At 45.7% G+C, this 22,035-nt stretch overlaps 1 protein-coding gene across 3 annotated transcripts in view; it reads left to right on the forward strand.

Moving 5' to 3' along the window:
• Nucleotides 1-5,763: 5,763 nt before the first annotated feature.
• PID1 (phosphotyrosine interaction domain containing 1) overlaps nucleotides 5,764-22,035 on the forward strand; it is an 86,122-nt gene continuing 69,850 nt past the window's right edge. The window contains exon 1 of one of the 3 annotated variants that reach the window (XM_064666450.1): nucleotides 5,764-5,872. In XM_064666450.1, the coding sequence (XP_064522520.1) occupies nucleotides 5,843-5,872 (30 nt within the window). In that variant the 5' untranslated portion in view covers nucleotides 5,764-5,842. Of the gene's footprint in view, nucleotides 5,873-6,198; nucleotides 6,217-9,375; nucleotides 9,395-22,035 lie in introns of those variants that run through there. The other 2 variants (XM_064666452.1, XM_064666451.1) reach the window with 2 other exon arrangements.

The raw sequence follows: 22,035 nt of genomic DNA on the forward strand, positions 1-22,035 counted from the left end.
AATCCCATCTGCACGACTCAGAAAAGTGTCATGGACAGGAGCTATGGAGATGCCATGCCAGCTTAGTGTAAAGCTGGTGTAAGGGTTGTTGTGATCTCTGTACAGATTTGTGGAGGTACATATTTCTGTTTATCACAGACAAATAAGTATTTAATAATCATCAGGAGTAATTGACAAATAAAGACAATACAGTCAAAGGTGTACAAGGCTGACAGGGGTCTTAACGGGTCTTGCTTCAAGTACTTCTGGGCCTAGGAGAGAAAGGTGTAAGCATCTGGCACATGTCAAAACGAGAATTTTATGCCAGTCTTTTTCTGCTGCTTACAAGATTAATTGGTGCATTAAGAGCTGGACTTGAGCTTCTTTGGTTATGTTATTGCAAGATTTGCTGTTAGAGGCTGCCTGGGAAATATCAGTGTTCCTGCAAGGAGGTGTCTGGCCAGCAGCTGTGTCACTGCTGACACAGTGGGAGCACTCCCTGAACCTCGGGTTTTCCCCCTTCCTCATCCGTGCTGCCTCTCTCCTCAAAGTCCCGTTTCCTCCCTGTACCCTGGATTGCTCACCCTCACCTGGCACCACAGCGGGAGACTGGTGACACTCAACATTTCTCCCCGTGCCTGCCCTGCCCTGTCCCTCCCCATGCCCCCGTGTCCCTGTCTCTCCCGGAGGCTGGAGACCGGCTGCATCCCCTCCTCCTGCTCTTTCCAGGCTCTTTTTTCCTGGCTCTGTGGCCCAGATTCAGATGGCCTGAATTCCCCGCAGCCCAGTTCTTCCTGCCGGCTGGCGAGAGGCCGCCGGGGCGTGGAGCCAAGGGGCCGCCTTCGCCCGGGGAGCCGGTGCCGCCGCAGCCCCCGCAGCGCGGCCACTGCCAAAATCCACACATCCGTCCGTCCTTTCCTGGTGCTGGTTAGGAAAAAAGGGGCATGGTCGTTACTGCTCTGAGGGGGTTGGCATCTCCAAAAGACCGACTTTGTGTTTGCTGGGAGGCTGACGTGCCCGCTCCCGCTCCCCTTGCTCACCCAGGCTCCTGCCGGAGCGATGGAGGGGCTGCCTGGCAGAGGCGACGGGAATACAAGAGTAAAACTTGCTTGCCCTTTTAGTATCATATATTTTGTCCTTCGCAGAAGTGTTGCACCCCTTTAAATCCATGCAAGACCTCTGCAGTAGCCTCCCTTCTGCTTTTATTGATCTAACGTGGCTTTAGTGCTTTATTTTTACTGCTGCTGTGAGCAGGACCAGTACAGTGCCATCACAAAGGAAGGAGAAGTGAGACCAAATATTTGCCTTTCTAAACATGAGGCCACTAGGTGACAAGAAAAAAGGGATATCACATTAATATGACCAAATAGGTCACTACCTGTGCATTGCATGCTTTTATTTAGTTCAGCCACCTTCAAAATCCAAGTTACTTTTGGAAGAGGAAGAGAAGTAGCTGTCCTGGTACTCAGGGAAGGCGGTGGAGTAGTTATAGCTGAGGAGGGAATCAGAAACACAACCTCTTCTGGCATTAAAGGTCATTAAAGAGACCTGGTCACTATGGGAACCTCAGCAAGAGCTTCTCAAGCAAATTGGAAATCAGGACTTCATTATCTCTGGCAAGCCCAGCCTGGATAAGTGGGAAAATACGGTATATCTGAACCTGAATTATCCTGCTTACCCGGGATACTTACTGCTGCCTCAATTTCACAAATCATTAACACCACATTGCCTCAGGTTATAGCATCTCCTGATGCCATTTTAAAACACCTGTGAAAGGGATGATGAGCCAGATGCACTGTGAGCAGAAGTGGCCTCAGCTGAACCACCTTTGGTGGAGCTGCACTCCTGTGTCTGCACAACAATCTCAATGCACCTACACAGTCAGAATGGAAATGATTACTTAAATAACATTAGGGATTATACGCTAAGCAAGTATGTAAATAAATTTCCCTTTCAAATTACCAAAACTCAATACTGAAAAGAAATCAAGGACCTTCGGAGACAACATGGTCTGCATTTTGCCAGTATTTTAATGAAATCCCTACTGTTGAATTGCTGCTGCTTTGACAGTGACCATGCTTGAGGCAGCTCCCAGGTAAAGAGCCAGATCTTTAGATGCTGCTGTACCTATCCAAGGGAGTATATCTGCCAGCAGCTGTAAACTTAAATTGCTTCTCAATAGTCTCTGAACCCTGCAAATGATTGAGTCCCCTCAAAACCTACATTTCTGCTGTCAGCATTTGCAAACTGCTGATGCTCTGATGCTGCCCCTACCTACCCTTGCCTGCATCCCATGGCTCGATGTGGCACTGGAGACCCAGCCTGACTGTGTCCTTCCCAAGCAATGCCCACTCTGTGGCTCCCTGATACCAAGACTCCAAAGTGCACACCCTGCCATGGGAACTGGAAATCTCTAACTTGGGTATTGCCTCTGATACATTTCTATGGCATAAAGTTGAGATCATGCCATCCTATCCAGCTTTGTCATCTTCATGAGATGAACTTCTGCATAAAAATATGTTTATTGTTAACTTCAATGGTAAAAAATGTGACAGTTGTCAAAGAAAACAGCTTGAATTACTTGGGTAGTATCTTTTGGGTTGCTTAGGCACTAAACATTTTTTCAGAAAGATATTGGAAAGCTCACACCTTGTGTCTGGTGTCCTTCATCTGTGCAAGGAAGCTGCACTTGCTTTGAGTGATTTGACAAAGTGTTTAAGAATAACAAGGTTATTTAGAGTTTGGAAGTATGCTATTAATTACAGCACTTTACAGAACTTAAAATTTGTTAATTAGGCAAACTCTTACTCTACAAAAGCAAATCCAAGGTAAGCTGAATTAATAACAATAAAAATGTGGTTAATGACTTCTGTATGCTTTTTAAACTTGTGTAACCAAAAAGAGGATCTTGGAAACAGGACTTGTGAACTCTGCAAAATATTTGGGGAAGCAGCATTTAAATAACGGACTGACTCTTATAATCATGTTTCAGTGAGAAATAATAGTGCTCCTAAAGTTAAATGTAGCTTCTAAAGTGAAATAATTAATTGGGGTCAGCAATTGGATAAGTTTAGTTAATTAAAAGGCAATGTTAGAGTTAAAAAAAAAGTTTATTTTTGTTTTCAAATGCAGAGCAGCTATGTTGCTATAAAGACCTTACATTAGGGGATGAGATAGTACAAAAGGAAGACAAATTCAACAGCTAAAAGTCATTAAAAGAGGCAAAATATCCTGGAGTCACTGGAAATGCTTCAAATTTACTATGTGAATGGAAGAGAAATTGGTCCTATTGCATCAAATATTCCCTTTTGAAATGCAAGATCTCCCCTGGCTCCACTATTTCTGTCCTATGAGCACTGGAGTGAAGGAGAGTGAGAGAAGTGGGACCAACCTGCATAATGTATTGCAGTCTTTGGAAAGAATTGTCTTATTATTAACTCATTCCGAGAAGAGAAACTCCACAATTTGGCCCAATAAAAGGAAAATTGGTAGAAAAAAACCCTTCGTATCTTCTTACAGGCACATTCTGGAACACAGTACATCCTGGAAATAGGATTTCACACTATTTATTTAAGTGAAAGCTGAAGATCTCTGACTGGCTTGCAGCAGGACTTACCTAATGCAGAACAGCTTAAATACCAAATAAAAAATGATGCTTGGATTAAAATATTAGAAAGTCTAGGTAAAAATTACCTCATCTTAGTGAGATTGTGACATGAAGTCACCCAAGTTTAATGGATCATTTCCTGAGCCGGGCTCTGGCTGGTGCTTGGCCACCCCAGCAGCACCCGGCATGGCTGGAAACTGAGTTTCCTGCTGAGGGCTCGTGGGGCATGTCCAAAATGGCAAAAGCAGCTGGATTTACTGAGGCAGCCCAAGTGATGCTCGAGTACACCTGGAGGCTAAACAAACACAAGCAGAATGATTCTGTAGCTCTCTTGTCCCCACAGTGCCACTCGCTGCCTTGGTGAGGGGTAAGGCTTGGGGAAGATGCTGCTGGGGCTCAGGGACTCACAGATTGCTTTTTAATCAGCCAGTTTGATTTCAGAAATTTGTAATTGAGTGGCTCCTCCCCACATGTGAGCATATTTCTACCTTCCTCTCATACAACTGCAGCCTACAGCATTCATATTCTCTTGTTTTCATATCCTTTTGGAAATTGACTGGTTCTGCTTGTTTGTTCTCATAACATGCCACCCATTTTGCAGCAAATGCAGATTTCCCTCTTCAATTGTTTTAGTTAAAAGTCATGTAAACTAAGAGAGAGGCAGCCTCCAGCCACAGGATTGGTCTCCTCCTGCTAATTGCAGATCCTGAACTTCCTTTGTGTGCCCTGCTGCTGACAGCCTGGGTTGTGCCAGCTCCCAGTTGGTTCAGGCAATGATGGCGGGTGGATTTACCCATAAGGGAAGGATCAATGAAACTGCTCCAGAGCTCCCTTGAGGAAGATCAAGACTTTTAGAAAATGCCCTCACGCAGGAGTGTAAGCATCAGTTGGAAGAAATCAGAGAGTGACAGGGACACAGTGTTGGAAGAGCTCTGGTGAGCATCTTGGCCAAGAGCTGGTGTGGGGTTAGTCTTGCCTTCCTGGAGAGAAGAGGGTGATGCATCAGTAAATGGAGCTGCAAAACCTGAATTGCTTTAATTAGGCCATCACTGCCAAGGGATGTACTGGTGGAGTCTTTTCAGAAACAGTTTAAAAGTTCACGTTCATTGAGGCCTCTCTGATCACATGCGGCCTCACCTGGATCCTGCAAAGTCTCTCAAGGGGTTGGTCCTTGAGAGAGACCCCATGGCAGAGCTGCTCTGCCAAAGGTCATGGTTTCTCTGCAGGTGAGCCTGATGCCCGGTTTTTTGAGAAGATTCCCTTTAGTATTGTTTTGCTTTGCTGTCTAAAACACTGACAGTCAAAGGATACCACATGTGCCCCTGGGGCTTGTGCACCTACAGCAGGTTGAAGCCTGGCTTGCAGGCTGTGGGGTGTGGTGGTCAATGCTCGGGACAAGCATGACACAGGTTCCTCTGGGTTTTTAACTAATCCTCCCTCATCCAAGCATGAGGTGCTGCCCAGGCAGCCCCAGGTCAGCAGGGAGGGCCAGGGACAGCTTTTGTGCCTGGGAAAAGTGTTCTTTGGTGTGGCTCAGGAACCTGCAGAGACTTTCACTTTGCTGTGGCATTTTTGTCTCCACAGGGAAGAGCAATGCCTGCGCAGCGTTTGCGTGTCCTCGTAATTGCCGGGGCACAGCTGGTTGTCCTGCTGGGGCTGTCGGTACCCAACACTGTGAAACAGCTGAGTATGGTCTTGATGCTGGTGCGGGCCCCCCGGAGGACCACCCCAGCACTGACAGGGCTGGGGGGCTCCTCACCCGGTCGGTGGCTCCCTGCGCTCCACGCCCCTCCACTGCCACCAGCAGCCCGGGCATGGGCACGGGCAGGACCTTACAGAGCCGGGCAGTGTCCTGTGTGCAGAACAGGAGGAGAAAGTTTTAACTGTGATGAGGAAAGCTCCTCAGGGGAAGGTTCCCATCGGAGGGGGCCCCCGATCCTCCCAGGCGGCGCACAGCGAGTGCCCGCGGGGACGCCGGCGATGCGGCGGTGCGGGCAGTCGGGGGTAGGCGCCGTCGCCGTCGCCGTCCCCGCAGGTTCCCCCGGGGTGTGGTGTCTCCCCGTCCCCGCAGAGCCCCCGGGATGCGGTGTCCCCCCGTCCCCGGGATGCCGTTCCCGGTCCCGGCGGGCCGGCGCGTGGCCCCGCGCGCGGGCGGGGCGGGGCCGCGGGCGGGGCGGGGCGGGGCGGGCGCGGGGGGCGCGCGCCCGCAGAGCCGCGCGCGGTGCCCGCTCGGCAGCGCCTCCCGCCGCCGGCACCATGTGGCAGCCGGCCACGGAGCGGCTGCAGGTACGCGCGGGGCCGCGGGCTCACCGGGGGCCGGGGGGGCATCACCGCCGGGCCGGGAGTTTGTTGCAACTTCTCCCCCCGCCTGCGCGGAGGGCGGCTGTGCGGGGGACGCGGGACACGCGCGCACACACACACACATACAGGGTGCGGAGGGGACGCTGCTCCGGCGGCATCCTGGGTCCCGCCTGCCGCTGCCCGGCGGCTCCGGGGCTCCCGGCGGGGCTCCGGCGGCGCTCCGGCGGCGGCTGCAGGCAGCGCGGCCCCGGCTGCGGGGGGCGGCGCGGCTCGGCGGGGCTTCGGCGGGGGATGCGCCGTTCGGGGGCTTCTCCCCTCGCCCCGCTCAGGTGAGCGGCGCCCCCGGCCCCGCTGTGCAGGAGGGTCCCTCGGAGCGGGGCGCGGGGCACAAAAAATCCCGCGGGAGTCCTTTGCCACCTCCACATCCACAGGTCCGGGTGTCTCGGGGTCACGGGCGTACCCCCGCGCCACACCCTCCGGCAGCGGGTCGGGCTCTGCGGTGCCGGTGTTCGTGTGCGCTTGTGTGCATATTGCATAGTCCGGGGGAAATCCGAGACAGGCAGGGAGCGAGGTGAAATAAAACTCACTTTGTGGTTCCACTGCGTCGGTTTCATGTAGTTTTCCAGAGCAAGTGTCCAGTGAGAGAGAACTGGATATTTTAATAAGAATCAATGGGCTTAGCAGATGACAAGAAAAGGTTATTACTACTTTTGCAGTTCAAATTGAGAGTTTTCTTTGATGTCATCAAGCCGAAAATTCAGGGGTTTGATTGGAGTTGATAGTAGAGCCAAGCTGAGAGATTCGTGAGCTTTAATCTGCACCAGCCAGTAATAGGAATAATTCCTGTTCTTAAGAAGCCATACTTTTCTCTACAATAAAATAACTTGATTTTTAGTGGATAGAAATTATGTACCACGTCCGTAGTTGGTGGATTCAAGGGTAAAACCATGTGAGCGTATTATTATTTATTTGTTTCCCTGTGTTAGTCAGAAACCTCTCTGTGCTAGACACAAGTGGCAAGATCACCTGTCTGAGGGAGTTAATCGTCTTGGGCAGGTTGTGGAGGTGGGAGTGTTCCCTGGGGAGATGCTGCTGCAGGGGGCAGACCTCGGGTGAGGCTGCACCCAGCAGCTGGGGGCAAAGGAGAAGGTAAGTGAAGGGAAGGAGAAAGGAAAAGCCAAGGTTAGTAGTGTTGTGTTGATCTGGATTGTATGAAATGGTTACATGTCCCCTTTGTGGAATTGGGAGGTGTTGAAATAATAAGATACTATTATCACAGATATCTGATACTGCCTACAAGAGCATGCAAGGCTAAAGACAGCTAGATGCTTGTGTTTTGCAGAGTAAGGTTTTGAGTGTGACCTTGTTTAGCCTTGTCTGGCTGTATCCCGTGCACCATTAGGGGTCTTGCCTTAGGGAGTGGGTAGGAATGGCTGTGTGCTGTGGGGAACCAGGCTGCCTGGAGAGGGGGTGCTCTCTGAGCCTCTCACCTGTTGCAAAACAACACAGGCCTGTAGTGAGGGGAGCCCGTGCTCCTCCCTATTGCTGAAGAAGAGCCACAAGCACCAAAGCTTTCAGCAGTGGCCACTAACTTTGTGCAACCCACTGTTGGTTTCCTCTAGCTGGAGGCTCCAGGCATCCTTAGGCTCCCAAAATGCTGAGTGCCTGTAAATGCAGTTCTTGCCAACAGGAGTTCCTTGTGAAGTACATGAATTGCTGTAAGTACTCTAAAAAAACAAACCGAGGGGTCCAAAATTGTGGAATTAAATGATCCTTTGGACTTGTACCAGCTCTGGAGAGATAGGGAAAGCCTTGGAGAAGTTGCAAGAATCCCATAATAGTTCTGTGTTCACACAAGGGGTTAAATAACAACATAGTGAACTGTAGACAAAATGAGTGCAGTGAGAGGAAGGATTCCCTAGCTGAGAAAAGCTAGGATGAGATCCTGTATTCAAATCCTGGATCCTAATCTATACACGTATGAGCCAGAGTTACATGGGCAATATCCCCAACCCCTCTGAATTTTTTATCTCCAAAAAAATGTTGAAGCCTGTTCCTTTCAAGTAGCCTGATCTTCCCTTTACATGTTGTGAGTCACCAGCCTGGCCAGAGCTGCTGGCAGCGCTCCTTGGCCCCCCAAGGAGATCTTGTGCAAGGCATAAATGCATTTTTTTTCCCTTCTTTCTCCCCCTCAACATCTTAATTCAGTTTCAGGTGTCCCATGTTGCTCTCTTGTCCCAGGCTCCCTCTGTCCTGGCACCTGGCTGCTATGAAACAAATGTTGGTGCCATTGGGGTGTTGAAGGGGGCCCTCTGCTTGCCCCTGGCATTACAAGTGCTCACCCTGTCTGACAAGCAGTTGTTGGGAGGGTGCTGGGCATGGGATTTTGGTTGCAGCAGGGTGGTGTTTGGTCACTGGGTAGAGTAGATGACGTCTTGTGGTCTCTATTAATATATTCTGGGATTGCGGGTTATGCCAAGTCACTGCTGTAAGATATTTGGGGATATATGATGGCAGATGCAGCCCTGTCTTTTATGTGAGGCTGATGTATGGATGCAGAAAGTGTGGACCTAGCACTGCTTTCTTGATAGTCTAATGTGTGCGTGGTATGTGGCTTAATTTTGACCCACATGTATCTTGCGTTGATATCCAGCTGTGGCGAAGTGCAGGTCTCTTGTTAGTCCGTGGTGTAGCTCTGTACTAAGTAAATGGCAAAGAAAATATTTTCATCTTTCAGAATATTTCTTTTGGCCTGGTTTAGTAAGGGAAAGTATGAACTGACTTTGGAAGTGGATGCCTGTTGGTACGGGTCAGTCCTGCACTCATTGCTGAGACAAGCTGTGTATGTTTAACTTAAATGGCAGCGAGCATCGCAGTGTGAAGGCTCCTGTTATGTTCTGACAAAGAGTGCAAGGGTCATCTATTCTCATGAGTCTCCTTTCCCAGTTCCACACAGTGTATGGCAAGACTGCACATTCCTGGTCTGTGGCCATTCATTAAAATCTGCTTTTGTTCCAAATGTGCTCAGTCCTGTCAAGTTTCATAGTTTGTGCTGAAATTTTTGGCGTTGACCAGATGGGTACAATTCCAGTAGTGAGGTCAGCAGCAAAGCTCACGCATACGCAATAGGAATGAGGTGTCATCAGCAGCTGGGCTGCAAAATGCAGTGAGCTGGGGCACGAGCTGGACTTGCCCCCACTGCTGTCATGGCCACTTGCTGCTGAAAGCTTCATATGCTCCTAAAATATGCCCCCCTTCCCAGGGCCTTGCTTTTTGGCTTTGCTGGAATAAGCTGTGATCACTTGGTTTTTAGTTTTTTGTTGTTGTTGGTTGGTGGTTGGTTTTTTTTTTTGTTTTTTTTTTTTTTCTCAGCCTGTTTTGTACTTCCTTCTTATCCCTCTGATGGAAGGTTTTCCTGTTATCCTGCTGCTTAATGAAGAAGCCCTGCTGTTTCTGGAAGATACGTTGAATTGAATTAAATGGATTAGAAGAGTAAGCTAGAAAAACGTAAATATCCAAGTTTCTGGAATTTTCTTGAAAATATAATACAGTGAAGCCTGCTTTTCACTTATAGCAACATTGAAATTTCGTCCATTTTCTCCAAAGTTAGTGGGACAGTCAGTTACAAGGGAAACCACACAGCTGGGATGTTACAGGAATAGACCACAGGGATCAGCGAGTCTCTGGTGTGGTAAGAAGATTGTGATTTTTGCAGGTAATACAGGATTAGCGTTATTCACACTTAATGAATGAGGTGATTTGGGACTGGTTTTGGGAGACTTTTTCCCTTGTAATTTCTGTGGTGGCATTCCTGGTTCGTGTTCGGTAAGACGTGGGTGAATATACCAAACATGTGTGTGCCTTCTAGTCTTTAATTCAGGTATTTAAGGGTTGTTCTCCCTGCAGGGAATGCTGGGACTCCAGCCCGGGGCTCACAGTACCTTCCTGGTATGGTTTTCATTGCCGTGTTTGCAGCAGACCTTATCGATGGTTATAAGCAGTGTGCGCTGATTTGTGGCTTGATGCTCGCAGCAGCGGCACTTGTTGAAATGATGCTGAAAATATTCCGAAATCCTTCTTTAAAATCATTTCCAAATGTACCCTCTGTGCCTGGTTCAGCAGCCCTCGGCAGTGCAGCTGGGATTTTGGAGCTGTTGGCCTCATTGATGCTCCCGTGAGGACTCTGAAGTGATTTTTGAAACCAAACAAGGTCTTCACACAGTTTCGTATGCCTGCCTGAGAGATGGCTGCTGTTGGCTTTGAAACCTACATTTTCCTGGAAGCTTGGTGCCAGACATTGTTTCTAGATAATAAATCCCAGTGGGTGCATAGTTTCCGAGGTCATGCTGTTTATACGCCCGGTTTATAAGTTTCTCTGCTTCTCTTAACACATGTGGGTAATAGGGATCGCCGTGTTCAAATACATTTTGCCCTGGAGCAGAGGTGCTGCCCAGCCTTGTGCTGCATTGCCAGGTGTCCCTGAGCTGAGCCAGGCCCATGAGCCCTCTTTTTAGAGAAGGTCCCACTTTTCTTCTGCAGGTGGTACAGGTGGTGGGCTCACATGGGTGGGGGGTGAGCTAGAGAGGAACAGACAGACGTGCTGTGTCACAGATCTTTGGGGCCGGATATGGTTTGGTGAATTGGCTCCATACGGATGTGCAAATAGCCAAGTGTTCACAGTAGGACTTCAGTGATTCTCTGTCTGCTCATCTGGATATTGAATATTCTCATTGAAACCCACAGTTTTGGGCAAGGATTTAAAAATAGATGGCTGTAGTGTATTCTCTAGAATTTATTTCTTTTGTAAAGTAGAGTTCCACATCTCTTCTAATGTGCTGTGAAATACTATGCAGGAGAGCTGCGGGTGGGCAAGAGGAGATGAAGTGAAGTGGGTGATGGAGGGCAGGAAACTTCAGGTCCTTTACTGGGGCAAGTTTGATTTCCTGAACCCTGAGGCTTACTTCTGCCATTGTGTAACTTGTGCAGCTCCTCTGAAGTCCATGAGAAATAAGTTTGTGTAAGGTTGCTTTACATAGTCTTTGAGTTGCTGATGTAATATACCTCCACATCATTAAGATATAGCAGTAAACACACAGTGTAGCTGTTAATGGAAGTGAAAAAAGTGAGAGCAGCAGTACTGGGGTGTTGCTCTCCTTCCAGCTGGCCTGTGAGCACTGCTCTCCAAGGCTTCATAAACATATTGCTTGTTTTGCTGGGATTTGTTACTGTACCCTCTAACCTTGCATCTTCAATCTACTGATACATTTGGATTTTGGGATCATTGACTCTGTTGCTAAATTCATGTATATTACATGCATTTGCTACCACTAGTATACTCATCAGATGTCCTTCCCATATCAGGAATATTGGAAAGTTCTTTCACTAAAGAAAAGTCAGCTCAGACTTACACATGTGTGATGGCTTTGAGGTGATCACAGCCACAGTAGTTTTATGACATTTGCATGTGTTCAGATGTAGTGTGGCTTTAGGTGCTATTGGTGCTTTCAAAATCAGATCCTCATCCTTCTTGTTGTTCAGATGCATATGTGTGTTAAAAATGCAGCGTACGGTCAGTTGAAACAATAGTTTTCCAATTTTTAAAAGCGTATGGAAAACCTTTTTAAACCAAACACAAGCAAGTTGTAAGCACTCAAACAGCTGTCTAGGCAGAAACCACTGCAAGGCATGTATAGCAGCACTGATACTGCTACTGCACTCTGGTTTCATTAAATATTATGTCAGAAGGAAAAAGTGAAAAGTATTTGAAATTTAAGCCTGAGTCATGTGGGTGCAAATGTCTGAAGTCTTACAGCCCAGTGTTTTGGCACTGTATAGCTTCAGGATATCTTTCAAGGCATCAGAGTTTTTGCACTAGTTTTCTGCTATGACTTTACAGCAGTCAGGAATCTTTAAAACAAAGCCCCATGATTCCAGCAGGCTCATCTGGCACCACTTAGCTTGGGCAGTTCCTTTTTTCTACATTATTTATTCTTTGTAGAAAATGAATGGCTCTGCAAAAATGTTAATTTTGGGAAGCATTCTGTGACCAAAAGAAAATCAAAATCAGTGAGTGCCTTGTGGAAAGCCCCCTGGGAAATGATCTTCAGGGTTCGTTTATAGTGTACTACTAGTTTGTGTTTATGAGACTGCCAGCCTGTTTGATGACCAAGACAAAAAATAAAGCAGTGATTTCCTTGAAGGAAGGCAAACTAAAGCATTCAGTCTAAGTAGTTCAGCATTTTAACTGCCTGTTTCATATTTTCTGCATCCCTGGTGTCAGCCAGCAGGACAGTCAGCAGTGGTGTGCCCTGAGCGTTACCGTTTCCTTCCGAGCATGGCTGTGTTCCCAGCAGACAGACCTTGGGCTGGGGATGGGAGGTGTGCTCTGTGCTGAGGTGTTGGGCTGGAATCCTCACCCAGACAGGAGCATGGTGGTGACTTTGTTCGTGACTAGCTCTCTGTATAGGCAAGGTGAGAGTCTGGCCCAGAGACATCTAAATATGTAGCTGAAAGGTCCCTTTAAGCAATATTTAGTACTTACAATTTTTTTCCCCCACGCAGTGCTTTCATGTATGATAATTGAACTTATTGACACTTCAAATAGTAGCTGGAAAAGTTACAGGTGATAGTGTTAGTCTTCTGAGATGTTTCTCAATAAGTGCATCAGAACTCTGAGACCAAAGATTTTAAATATGGGGATTGTAAAAGTGTCCTGACAAGACCTAATATAACTTTTCTTGATTGGTTTTTCCTGCTGAAATACTGAAAATGTGGAGTGGTAGATATAAATCTTAGATGCATATTATCTTAAGGAAAAATAAAAAGTTTTGTATTGCTGCTATTTATATTTTTGTAATGATGGTGCATCAACAAAATTATACACAGCCCCAGCACGATTAAGTTAATCTCATTGCACTGACACTTACCTTAGCAGTTTGGGGATGACTTCTGGAGTGTTGATCTTTCTGAAGAACCTCCATACATGTTTTCTTTGGGAACATTTAAATAAGTGTTCCTCTCACAGCTTAATGGCTGATTTTGCTTCCAGGCAATGTGAACTGCTACATTTCTAACCTGAGTTGTTGATGACGAGTTTTACTGACTGAGCCATGCTGGGAGCACAGTGCTGTTGGGTTTGGGATCTCTGTGCTATAGCACCAGTGCAGTCAGTGTTCTTGCACCGTATCCCTTTGTGGCACTAGGCCTGTGTTATGCCAAACAGTTTTCAAATGTCTCCTCATGTGAAAACATTTTCTCCAGATATATTTGATGGGAACTGCCAAGAACACTGAGAGCAGATAGAAAGTTAATTAAGTGTCCTGAAGCTCAGATTTGTGGCCACCTCTTTCTTCTCATTCCAGGTTCCCCTCTGTATTTGAGAGGTGGTTATTCCATATGTCTCATGGGAAGCTTTCAGAATGACCCTGGAATAAGTTTACAAGTATTCAGAGCTTCCATTTAGGGCCAGGCTGTTCCAGAGAGTGTTTTACATGGTGGACTGTGCTCTTCTGAAAACTCACCCACTCACTGAGTGCCTGTAGAGGAGAACTGATATTCAGTCTGGTCCCATTGGTGAAGTAGCTGCTCTGAAAATCTTGCAGTGGAGTCTGGTCCAAACTCCACTGGGATCAGTACCAACCTTGAGCCTGGTGATTGTAGGGCAGGGCAGCAATCCCATCCTGGGCTGCTATGGGAGATCCACAGTGTTCATATAGTCTCATTTAAAATGAGCAATTCTCCCTGCTATGGAGCTTCTTCCGGAGGCTGTCTGCTGGGTGGGAGGCAGAATAAGAGTTTAAGGTTTGTGGGGAATCAGTGGCATGGGACCTCCATGGTGATGGTGGCAACACCAAATACATCATCTGAGCCTGCAAGTTTCTAGCTCTCCGTTCCTTCCCTGAGCCCAGGTGTTGGGAGACAGGAGGGATGGTTGGATGCAGCATTTCCTCTCTCAGTGGCTGCAGGGGGAGGCTCTCCAGAGCAGGGACCAGCTTTTCCTGCTGTCAGGATTAATCTGTGCTTTCTGAGCTGACCACGGTGATACTGACCTGAAAATGGTATAGTTTGCTGGAGAGAGAAACCACCCTGCCCTCCAGTCATTCTGGTTAAAAAACAGGCAAACAAAATTTCTGTTATTATTCATCAGAACTGTCCCATCCAAATTAACATGCTGCACTTGGTTTCTAGTGTCATGTTAAAGAATTTTGTCCTTTGTTTTCTAGTATTTCCTTCTGCTGGTGAGAGGAACATGATGAGAAGAGTTCTGTTATTGTGTACTGGTTCTTCTGCTTTCAGCTTTGAGCTGGAGAACATAAAGACAAGCAGTAAAAGTGTTAGAAAAAAAATATGCCAGACTTCAAAAACAGGGTTTTAATCCTTTTTCCCCTTATTTGAGGCTATTTATTTAACAGAACCCTTTGTCCAATTTTAGCTTTTCCATATGGAATTTATTATATTTTTTCCATTTTTTGACCAGAAAAATACTTTTTGGAACTTAAGCAAACACCAAGCTGCAGCTCCCTGAGCTGCCTGGGTGTTGGGGCATAGCGTGGACCTCTGCCCTGGCTCACTGCACAGTGTGCCACCAGAAGACAGCAGTGAATTTCTTCCATATTTGAGAAAATTGTCAGCTCAAGCATTATTCTCTTTTCCCTAGTCCATGGGAATTTTCTGTGCCTGACTATAAATTTGAATCAGAAAATGTAGAAGCTTGAGTCCTGTCCCAGTGCTTTTAAGAAGGAGCCTGTGCAGCGCAGATCTGCACAGGCTTCAGTTTTCACAGCTGTGCTCTGTTGTTTGGATTAGAATTAGAAGGAAGGATATTTTGAAAATTTTACGTCGGTCCTCTTGATAGTGTGGCTGAAAGGGCCTATTGAGCCTGGTACTGCGTGTTTGAGAAAATCCTGATAGTAAAGACAGCTTTGGTGCCTCCTGCTAAAATGAGCTGCTGGAGAGATGTGCAGTGCTGTTAAAGAGTGCTGGGTGCTTGTTTTTCTGGTAGGCAACGAAGAGCAAACCCGTCAGTGATTTCTGAGACGCTCAATGCTCAGTGATCCTCCAGTCAAGGACAAGGCACAGAGGCTGACTACGCTCTGAGCTGGGGTCAGGTTCACCCTTCGTGAGCTGGGCTGCCCCTGGGAACTGTGGGTTTGGGGCCCTGCCTTTTTTTTTTTGCCACCAGCAAACCTGCCTGTTGGAATATGTAGTTGGGGTGATGGGGGAAGCAGAATCCTCTCTGCCACGTTCGTGTTGATGGAGCATCAGTGCTGAAGTCTGCAGAAGGGATGTTACTTTCTATCAGATTGGATAGTTCACTTTGATAAATGTGTGTTAAATCACTCAGGTTTAGGCATGCAGCCTTATCTCTGTGCATAGGGATATGCCTTTGAATTCATTAACTTTTATCTTGCCATTTGAGATGGCAATGTAACTTTTCCGTGGTGTATAAGGAATGTTAGGAAGCATTTGTTTGTGAGTGACTTTTGTTTTGATCTGGTGTTTAGAGGCTCTTTTTTCATTAAAGAGCCTGAAGCTTGTTATTGGGACATGTAACATTTTCAAAGGGCAATGTTTTAAGCTTGTAGCTCTAAAATACAGAGTTGGTATGAAAGGACAAGTTGCACAGTTTGAAAGGTTACAGGAGCAAACGTGGGTTCTCATGTTGCCTCTTCCCACAGATTACTATTGCAATATTCAGTTCTTTCTCTTTCTTGTAGCTTTGAGGTCGTATGTGACTCCTTGTACCTGCCCTGCACAGTCCTGCAGCTACTGGCTCGGTAACAGGACACTGGGTTCCCAGGACTTACCCCACTGCCACGACTTGGGATTTCGTTTCCTCAACAGCTATCACACACAAAGTTCAGATCATTTCCTTGGGGCTGTCCAGTGAGAACTGGGGCTGCCTGGTGTAGGAAATAGCCCTGTCAGAAATACCAGACTTGCTGCAGGGTCTGCTGAGGCAAAGGGCAGCCTTTCTGGGCATCGTGGACATCCTAGGACCAGTCTCTAAATGAATGAGACCACTGCCTTTCATAATCAAGAGTGATGATAAGCCCTGGCACTTCAGAACAGTGAAAAATATTCACTGAAATTCTACTTAGTCACTGCTTAATTGTTCCTTTTGTGAAGCCACTCTCCTCCATCCTGCTCACGTGTAAAACGCTGACAAGTTTCAGGCTGCAGAACTGGTGGAGCTCATCTCCCCTAACTTTTGAAGAGATGTTGAACTGCAAGTGTGAGCTGAAATGAGTGATGGCCAGATCTTCACCTGTAAAGAGACAGCTGCAGCTTAGGGGTTTCACCCTTGTGGCCAGACAAGCTTCCACTGGTTTTCTGAGCTTGGGACTGGACTCCAGCAGGTCAGAGCAGGGTCCAGCTCTGTGAGGCAGTGAGGTCTGTCTAGGTGAAGGTATCTACAGGTGTTTACCAGAAAGATAGAATCTAAGGAGGCTTTGGACTAAGTTAAGTGCTTTGTGGTGGTGTAGAACTTTTGGGGGTAGGAGGAGCAGGTCATCAGCTGGGGACCCAAGAGGTCCATGAGTAGTCAGGCATGACCTGGGAGCCACATCTGCAGAAACCTTGCACCGAAACAGGTCACTTCTGGTTGGTTTAAATTACTTTCAGAGGGTATTTATATTGGGTTTTTTTCAGTTTTTTTTTTTTTAATTGATTTATCAGAAGTTATTCATGCTGCTTATTCACGATATTAGAAAAACAGCAAGCTGCAGTGGGCAGCATTGACCAGGGAAATGCCCATGTCTTGTTTGTTTTATGTTTACTGCATTGGTTCTGGAAGTAACAGCCTGATTTTTCATTCCTGTTATGGTCTGAGAGTGTTGTTACGTGGATGTGGAGCTTTCCAAGACAAATGGAGTGAATGTGGTTTGGCATTTAAATCACTAATGTTGTATCAAGCTAGAGAGTTTCAGAAGCATGAATGTCTACAAGAGATGTCATTTTGTTCACCTGGGGATAAACTTTGCCCTTGTCTATATGTGGGTCTTGTTTTTGGTCCAAATTCAGATCTTGGGAACGTTGCTGTAAATCTAAGTGCCAATACTAATGCAAGTGGACTTACCATGTGTTTCTTTTACTCTGATTGAGTAAAGAAACTTCATGTGTTTTTAAGAGTCCAAATTTTACCTGATTTTTTTTCTTCTTTCTCCTTTTTTTGAAGAGTAGATACATGAGACAGGATTTAATGTCTAAGAAAGCTGAACTAAACTTTTCTGTATGACTCTTTTTGGAAAGCGTGTGTTATTGAAGTCATTCTGGACCGAGCTCTAATGCTGTTTGGATAAGGGGCTGCTCTGTATCCGACAGAGGAACGTCTGTGTCACGCAGTGAGTGCGCCGCCCGCTTGCTTTGGGGTGGGGGGAAAACCGCTTTACAAAGTATTTCTGGAAGTGTTAATAAGCCTCCCAGTTGCTAGATTCCTCCCCTCCTTAAGGTGAAAAAGGGAGTATGGGTCCCTCACAGGAGGGTCGGGGTGGGGCCGGGGTGGCTGCCTGGCAGTGGGCTCAGAGCATCACCAGCCCCGGTGCCCCACGGTGGCCTCAGCTGCCTCCTGGCACAGCGTGCAGCCACCACACGCCCTCAGGGCTTCAGCAAATATTTTCAGTTTTCAGCCAAAAACCTTACTTCTTAGTTGTGAATCCAGTCAGTTTCTGAGACCTTTTCTTATTTTCATATTTTCTTGTGAAAGCTTCATATATTTGTTTCTTCAAAGGCTTTAAAATGCCCACTCTGCTTTTTATTTTTTTTTTTCAGCATTTCTCAGGAACAGACAAGTGTTTCTTATCCAGCAGTCAGTCTTCACAGAGCTGAAGTTAGAAAGCAGTCTCTCTCATCCTGGGAAAAAAACCCATTGTTCCCAACATTTTGTTATTTTCAAATGCATATGTGTATGACAGGAAAGTGCAGTCATATTCTTCCTCATTTCCCCAAAATCTATCTGGTGATTTTTAATTTTTTTTTTTTTTTTTTTTTTATTTTTACACAGCTTTCTGGGAGGTTTTTAAATCTTGCCTCCACTGAGCTCTACGACTCGGTATAAATCTGCATAAAATCAGACTGGAACATTTGCTTTAAAATGATCTAGTCCTTACACTGCCATACCAGTGCCATATATGACTTCCCATATTGATAGTAAGGAAATGTTGTATATTTGAGGAGTTCTAGTTGAGAAAGTAACTTTCAATAATTGCACTTATGCTGCAGAGCTGTCAGGGCAGGGCTGCTTTGGCTGTGCTACATAGTTTCCAGAAAAGTTAGTCTTTGTAGCATCCCAGTTAGTAGGTCTCCTCAAGCAGCAGTAGTTTTATTTAAGACAGTTTTATTAAAGCCCTTTTATTGGGACTCTCTGCCTAAAGGAGCAGGTAAGGGCTCCCTTTGCAATGCAAGCAGGCTTGACTGGCCAGGAGGGATCAGGGCTGTTGGGAGTGCTCTGAGGGAATTGGTGACTATTTTGCAACAGGGACAAACTGACACAGCCCAATTTGTCTGTCTATTGGAGGTATGGAGGAGTGACTTTTAAGCATATCATCATGTCCTTCATGTGGTTGGTTTTTCCACTCAGAAGAAGGTGATTGCAGTACCAGCAATGCCAAGGTGACTGGATCCTGTACAGTGACATTATCCTGGAGAACAGAGGGTGTGATGCCGCCTGCACCAGGGTAACACCACTTGCTTTGCCTGGGTGATTCACAATACTTGATGTTGTTGTTGCACTCTTTGACCCTTCTAATCCTTCCTGACTATGGGTACAAACAGGGTACAGAGATGCCCAGATCTCCAGAGGAGTAGGGAGCTGAGCTGCCAGCGCACACCATCACAGAGAAATGGGATGTAATTTTGTGCTTTGTAAAATTCTTGTGTATGTGGTAGTTTGTACAGGTCCAGCCTTTGAACAAGGCTTTGGAAGGGAGTTTGGAGGCAGGTGTCTGCCTGAGACTGCCATGACACTCAGTGCCTGCCTTGGTCGATCTGACGGGGAACTGGCAGGCTCAGCAGTGAGAGTTTGTGCCATAAATGCTGTGCAGTGACTTGCTGCTGGGGCTGCTTATCCCACGTGGTGTTTTCTGCACTGTGCATACAGATCCAGAGCTTGCTTTAGGAAATACTTAATGCTGTTCTGCTTTGTATACCTGGAGGTCAAAAGGGAATGTGGTTTTTCTAGCTAATCATCGTCTTTTGCCAGCTAATTGTAAGTAAAATAAAGCAAAGGGAAAGCATGTGGAGTCTGGCCAGCATTTAGTAATGTCTGAACCAACTAGTCTAATGTGTTGTTATTTTTCTGACTTGATTTTACTGACCTTCTGTGGGAATTTGAAATTTTATCCTGAAAATCTCAACTTTTACTGTGTAGTTGTTGTTCTTTATGCTTTCTTTAGATTTTTTGTTTGTTTGTTTTTCTTTTTCCTAGTGGGTCAATATAAGGAGTTACTTTGAACAGTGGGTGTGAGATGGCTAAAAGAAAAACAGAAACTTACATTATAGATGCTCCATGGAAGTTAACAGTGAAGGGGCTGGTGGGTAGAATGCTCACTTACAGGGGTCATATTTACAAAGATGTGAAATACATATCTTCCTGGAGCGTTGTGTCCTTCTCCTTTGGACCTGACACAGGATCAGCAGGACACTTTGGATGATGGGGAGGCTGCCCACTCCCTGCTGTGCAAGTGAGCTGTTTCTTGGTTTTCTCCCTTGACTGCTTTGCCCTCTTCTCCCAGATCAGCCAGACCTAGGATGCTGTGTGTCTGTTTGCTGAGACACTGTATGGACAAAGGCTGAGCCCTCACCTGAGGAGCCGAAGAATTACAATGGGGAGCAAGATGATTTTGGTTTCGAATGTTCATGATTCAATTAATATCTTGTTAATCCTGTGTTAATGCTTAACAGCATACGGTTACTAGTATAAATATTTGTCCTTGGTATGTAGCTACAGATATGTGGTAGGATTAATGCTAAATTGTTAACAGTTTGTACCCAGTTTAAGTAAAATCAGTTTTTCAGACTGCTTTCCTTTTTTTTTTTTTTTTTTTTTTTTTTAAATTTGGCAAGAGTATTCACAAATAGGGTTCAGATGGCCAGAGCCTCCAGAATCTCATTATCTTAATTGAAAAATGTCACCCCTTGACATTAATAAATGATTTAGCTAGTACATGATTTAGTCATTGGGGAGAAATGGAATTGACTGTTACAACCATCTTTCACTTCTAGATGCTAATGATAAACTACAGCCCACAGTTTTAAAAATTAATAGCTCTGGGTTTAGAACAATATTTTTGTATATTAGAACATCTCAATTCCATTATATTTGATAACATTTTATTCTGGAATACTTTCACTTATAAAAAACTGGAAGGTGCTCAAAGGACATCCTCTAATGTTTCTCTTCAAATTTTTACAGCCTCCAGATGTGTTACCAGTGTTCTGCCTCTTCTTTTTTAAGAAAATCACATTGTTTTGTTTCATTTGACCATTCCTTATTGGAGGAAATAAGTTGTTTAGACAATGTGTGGGGATTTAGCTGTGTAATGAACTACCACAGTAAACAAGTAATTAATTCTCATTGAAACGTAGACTGTTCTCTGTGCATGGATTTTATGGCGTCTTCTGGAAAGGAAAATATTTTTCTGTCTAAAAAGCATTTCCTACCCAGTGACTAGTTGTAAAAGAAACAGCTTGAAAATGTTTCCTGGCCGAAGGAAAGGATCGGTACATCCCTTCAGTTTGGCTTTGTGGTTAACATCACTGTGTGTTTTTCTAGCCCTCCTTTTTCTGTTTTATGTACCTGGTGTTAATAAATATAGGTACAAAAATAACAGCCTATCTGAGCCAACTGATTTGATCTTTTCATTTGCTAATGCTGATGTTGGGGTTTTGCAAAGGTTAATCTCAGGATTCAGGCTTGGCTTTGCTCCTGTTTGAAATCACTGTTAAAATACAACTTTGCTGCTGGATCAGGGGCCTGTGGATTGTGCCTTGTTTTTTTTTCCTTTTTCTTTTTAAAGAACTAGATCAGTGGGCAAAATACAGCATTACTGTATTGAAGGAGACAAGTGGTAGATCAGTGTGGCTGCTGGAGCCCCGTGCGTGGGGTGTGCCCTGCACATGGTTGTGCAAATGCAAGCTGGAATTTACCGTGAGACGTGTTTCGGAGCACGGCCAGTGACAGATGGGTTTTGATAACCAGCTTTTGCCTTTAGAAACAAAAGTGTAGTGTTTATTTCGGCTTCTAAACCAGGTTAGTGAAGAGCTGTTAGCAGTACCAGGTGCTGTGCAGCTGTTGGTGTGCCGAGCTTGATGTTTTTGATGCTGTTGCTGGTCGGCAAAGGAAAATTGGGGTTGGAGATATTGGTATTTCCAGAAAATAAGCAATCAAAGGTGGCAAACATGTATGTCATCAGGATTTCTGCTCAGCCTCCCTGTTAATTCAGGTTTTTTGATGTTGGCTTCTGGCTTTGCCTGCTGCAGTTCTCCGTGGGTCAGCATAGTGGATTTGACACTGCGTGGGCAGAATTTCACTGGCATCAATCCCTCTTAGCAATCTGCCCTGCAAGCTCTCTGAGCTACCCTAACTCAGGAGGATGAAATTATTCCAGATTGTGAGGACCCCGTTGAACACCCTCTGAGGTTTTTAGTATTACTTAGCTGTTTCCATTCCTGCCATTTCCTGGCACAACTCAGCAAAGTTGTGTGGTGCATGTTTCCTAACCGGGGGTGGTGGCTCTGCAGCGTGGACATTTCCTTTGGTGACCTGACACTAAGGTTTCAGTGTAATTTATTTGGCTGTTGTATCATACTGCAAATGACTGCTTAACTTGTCTGGTTTCCTTGCTGATTCCCGGCAGAGCTGTTTGCCTTCTTTCAAATCATGCATCACTTTAGCCTGACCCCCATAGTCTGGGATTTCTGCAGTGCCTCATTTTCTATAGACGTGTTATTACATGTGATTTTCTGTCTTAAATTGTTGTTGTTACTTTTTTAAAGTTGGCTTTTATCTGTTACTGTTGCAGACAACGTCTAAAACTGTGATTGAGATGCTCAGAAAACCTGGAGTCAAATGAGAAGATTCCTAAATTTATTCATCCCTTGAACTCCTTCACCCGTGATGGTTTCCATACTAATGGATATGTTACAACTTT

This window comes from Pseudopipra pipra, chromosome 10 (assembly GCF_036250125.1).
Source record: "Pseudopipra pipra isolate bDixPip1 chromosome 10, bDixPip1.hap1, whole genome shotgun sequence".
NCBI classification, from domain to species: domain Eukaryota; kingdom Metazoa; phylum Chordata; class Aves; order Passeriformes; family Pipridae; genus Pseudopipra; species Pseudopipra pipra.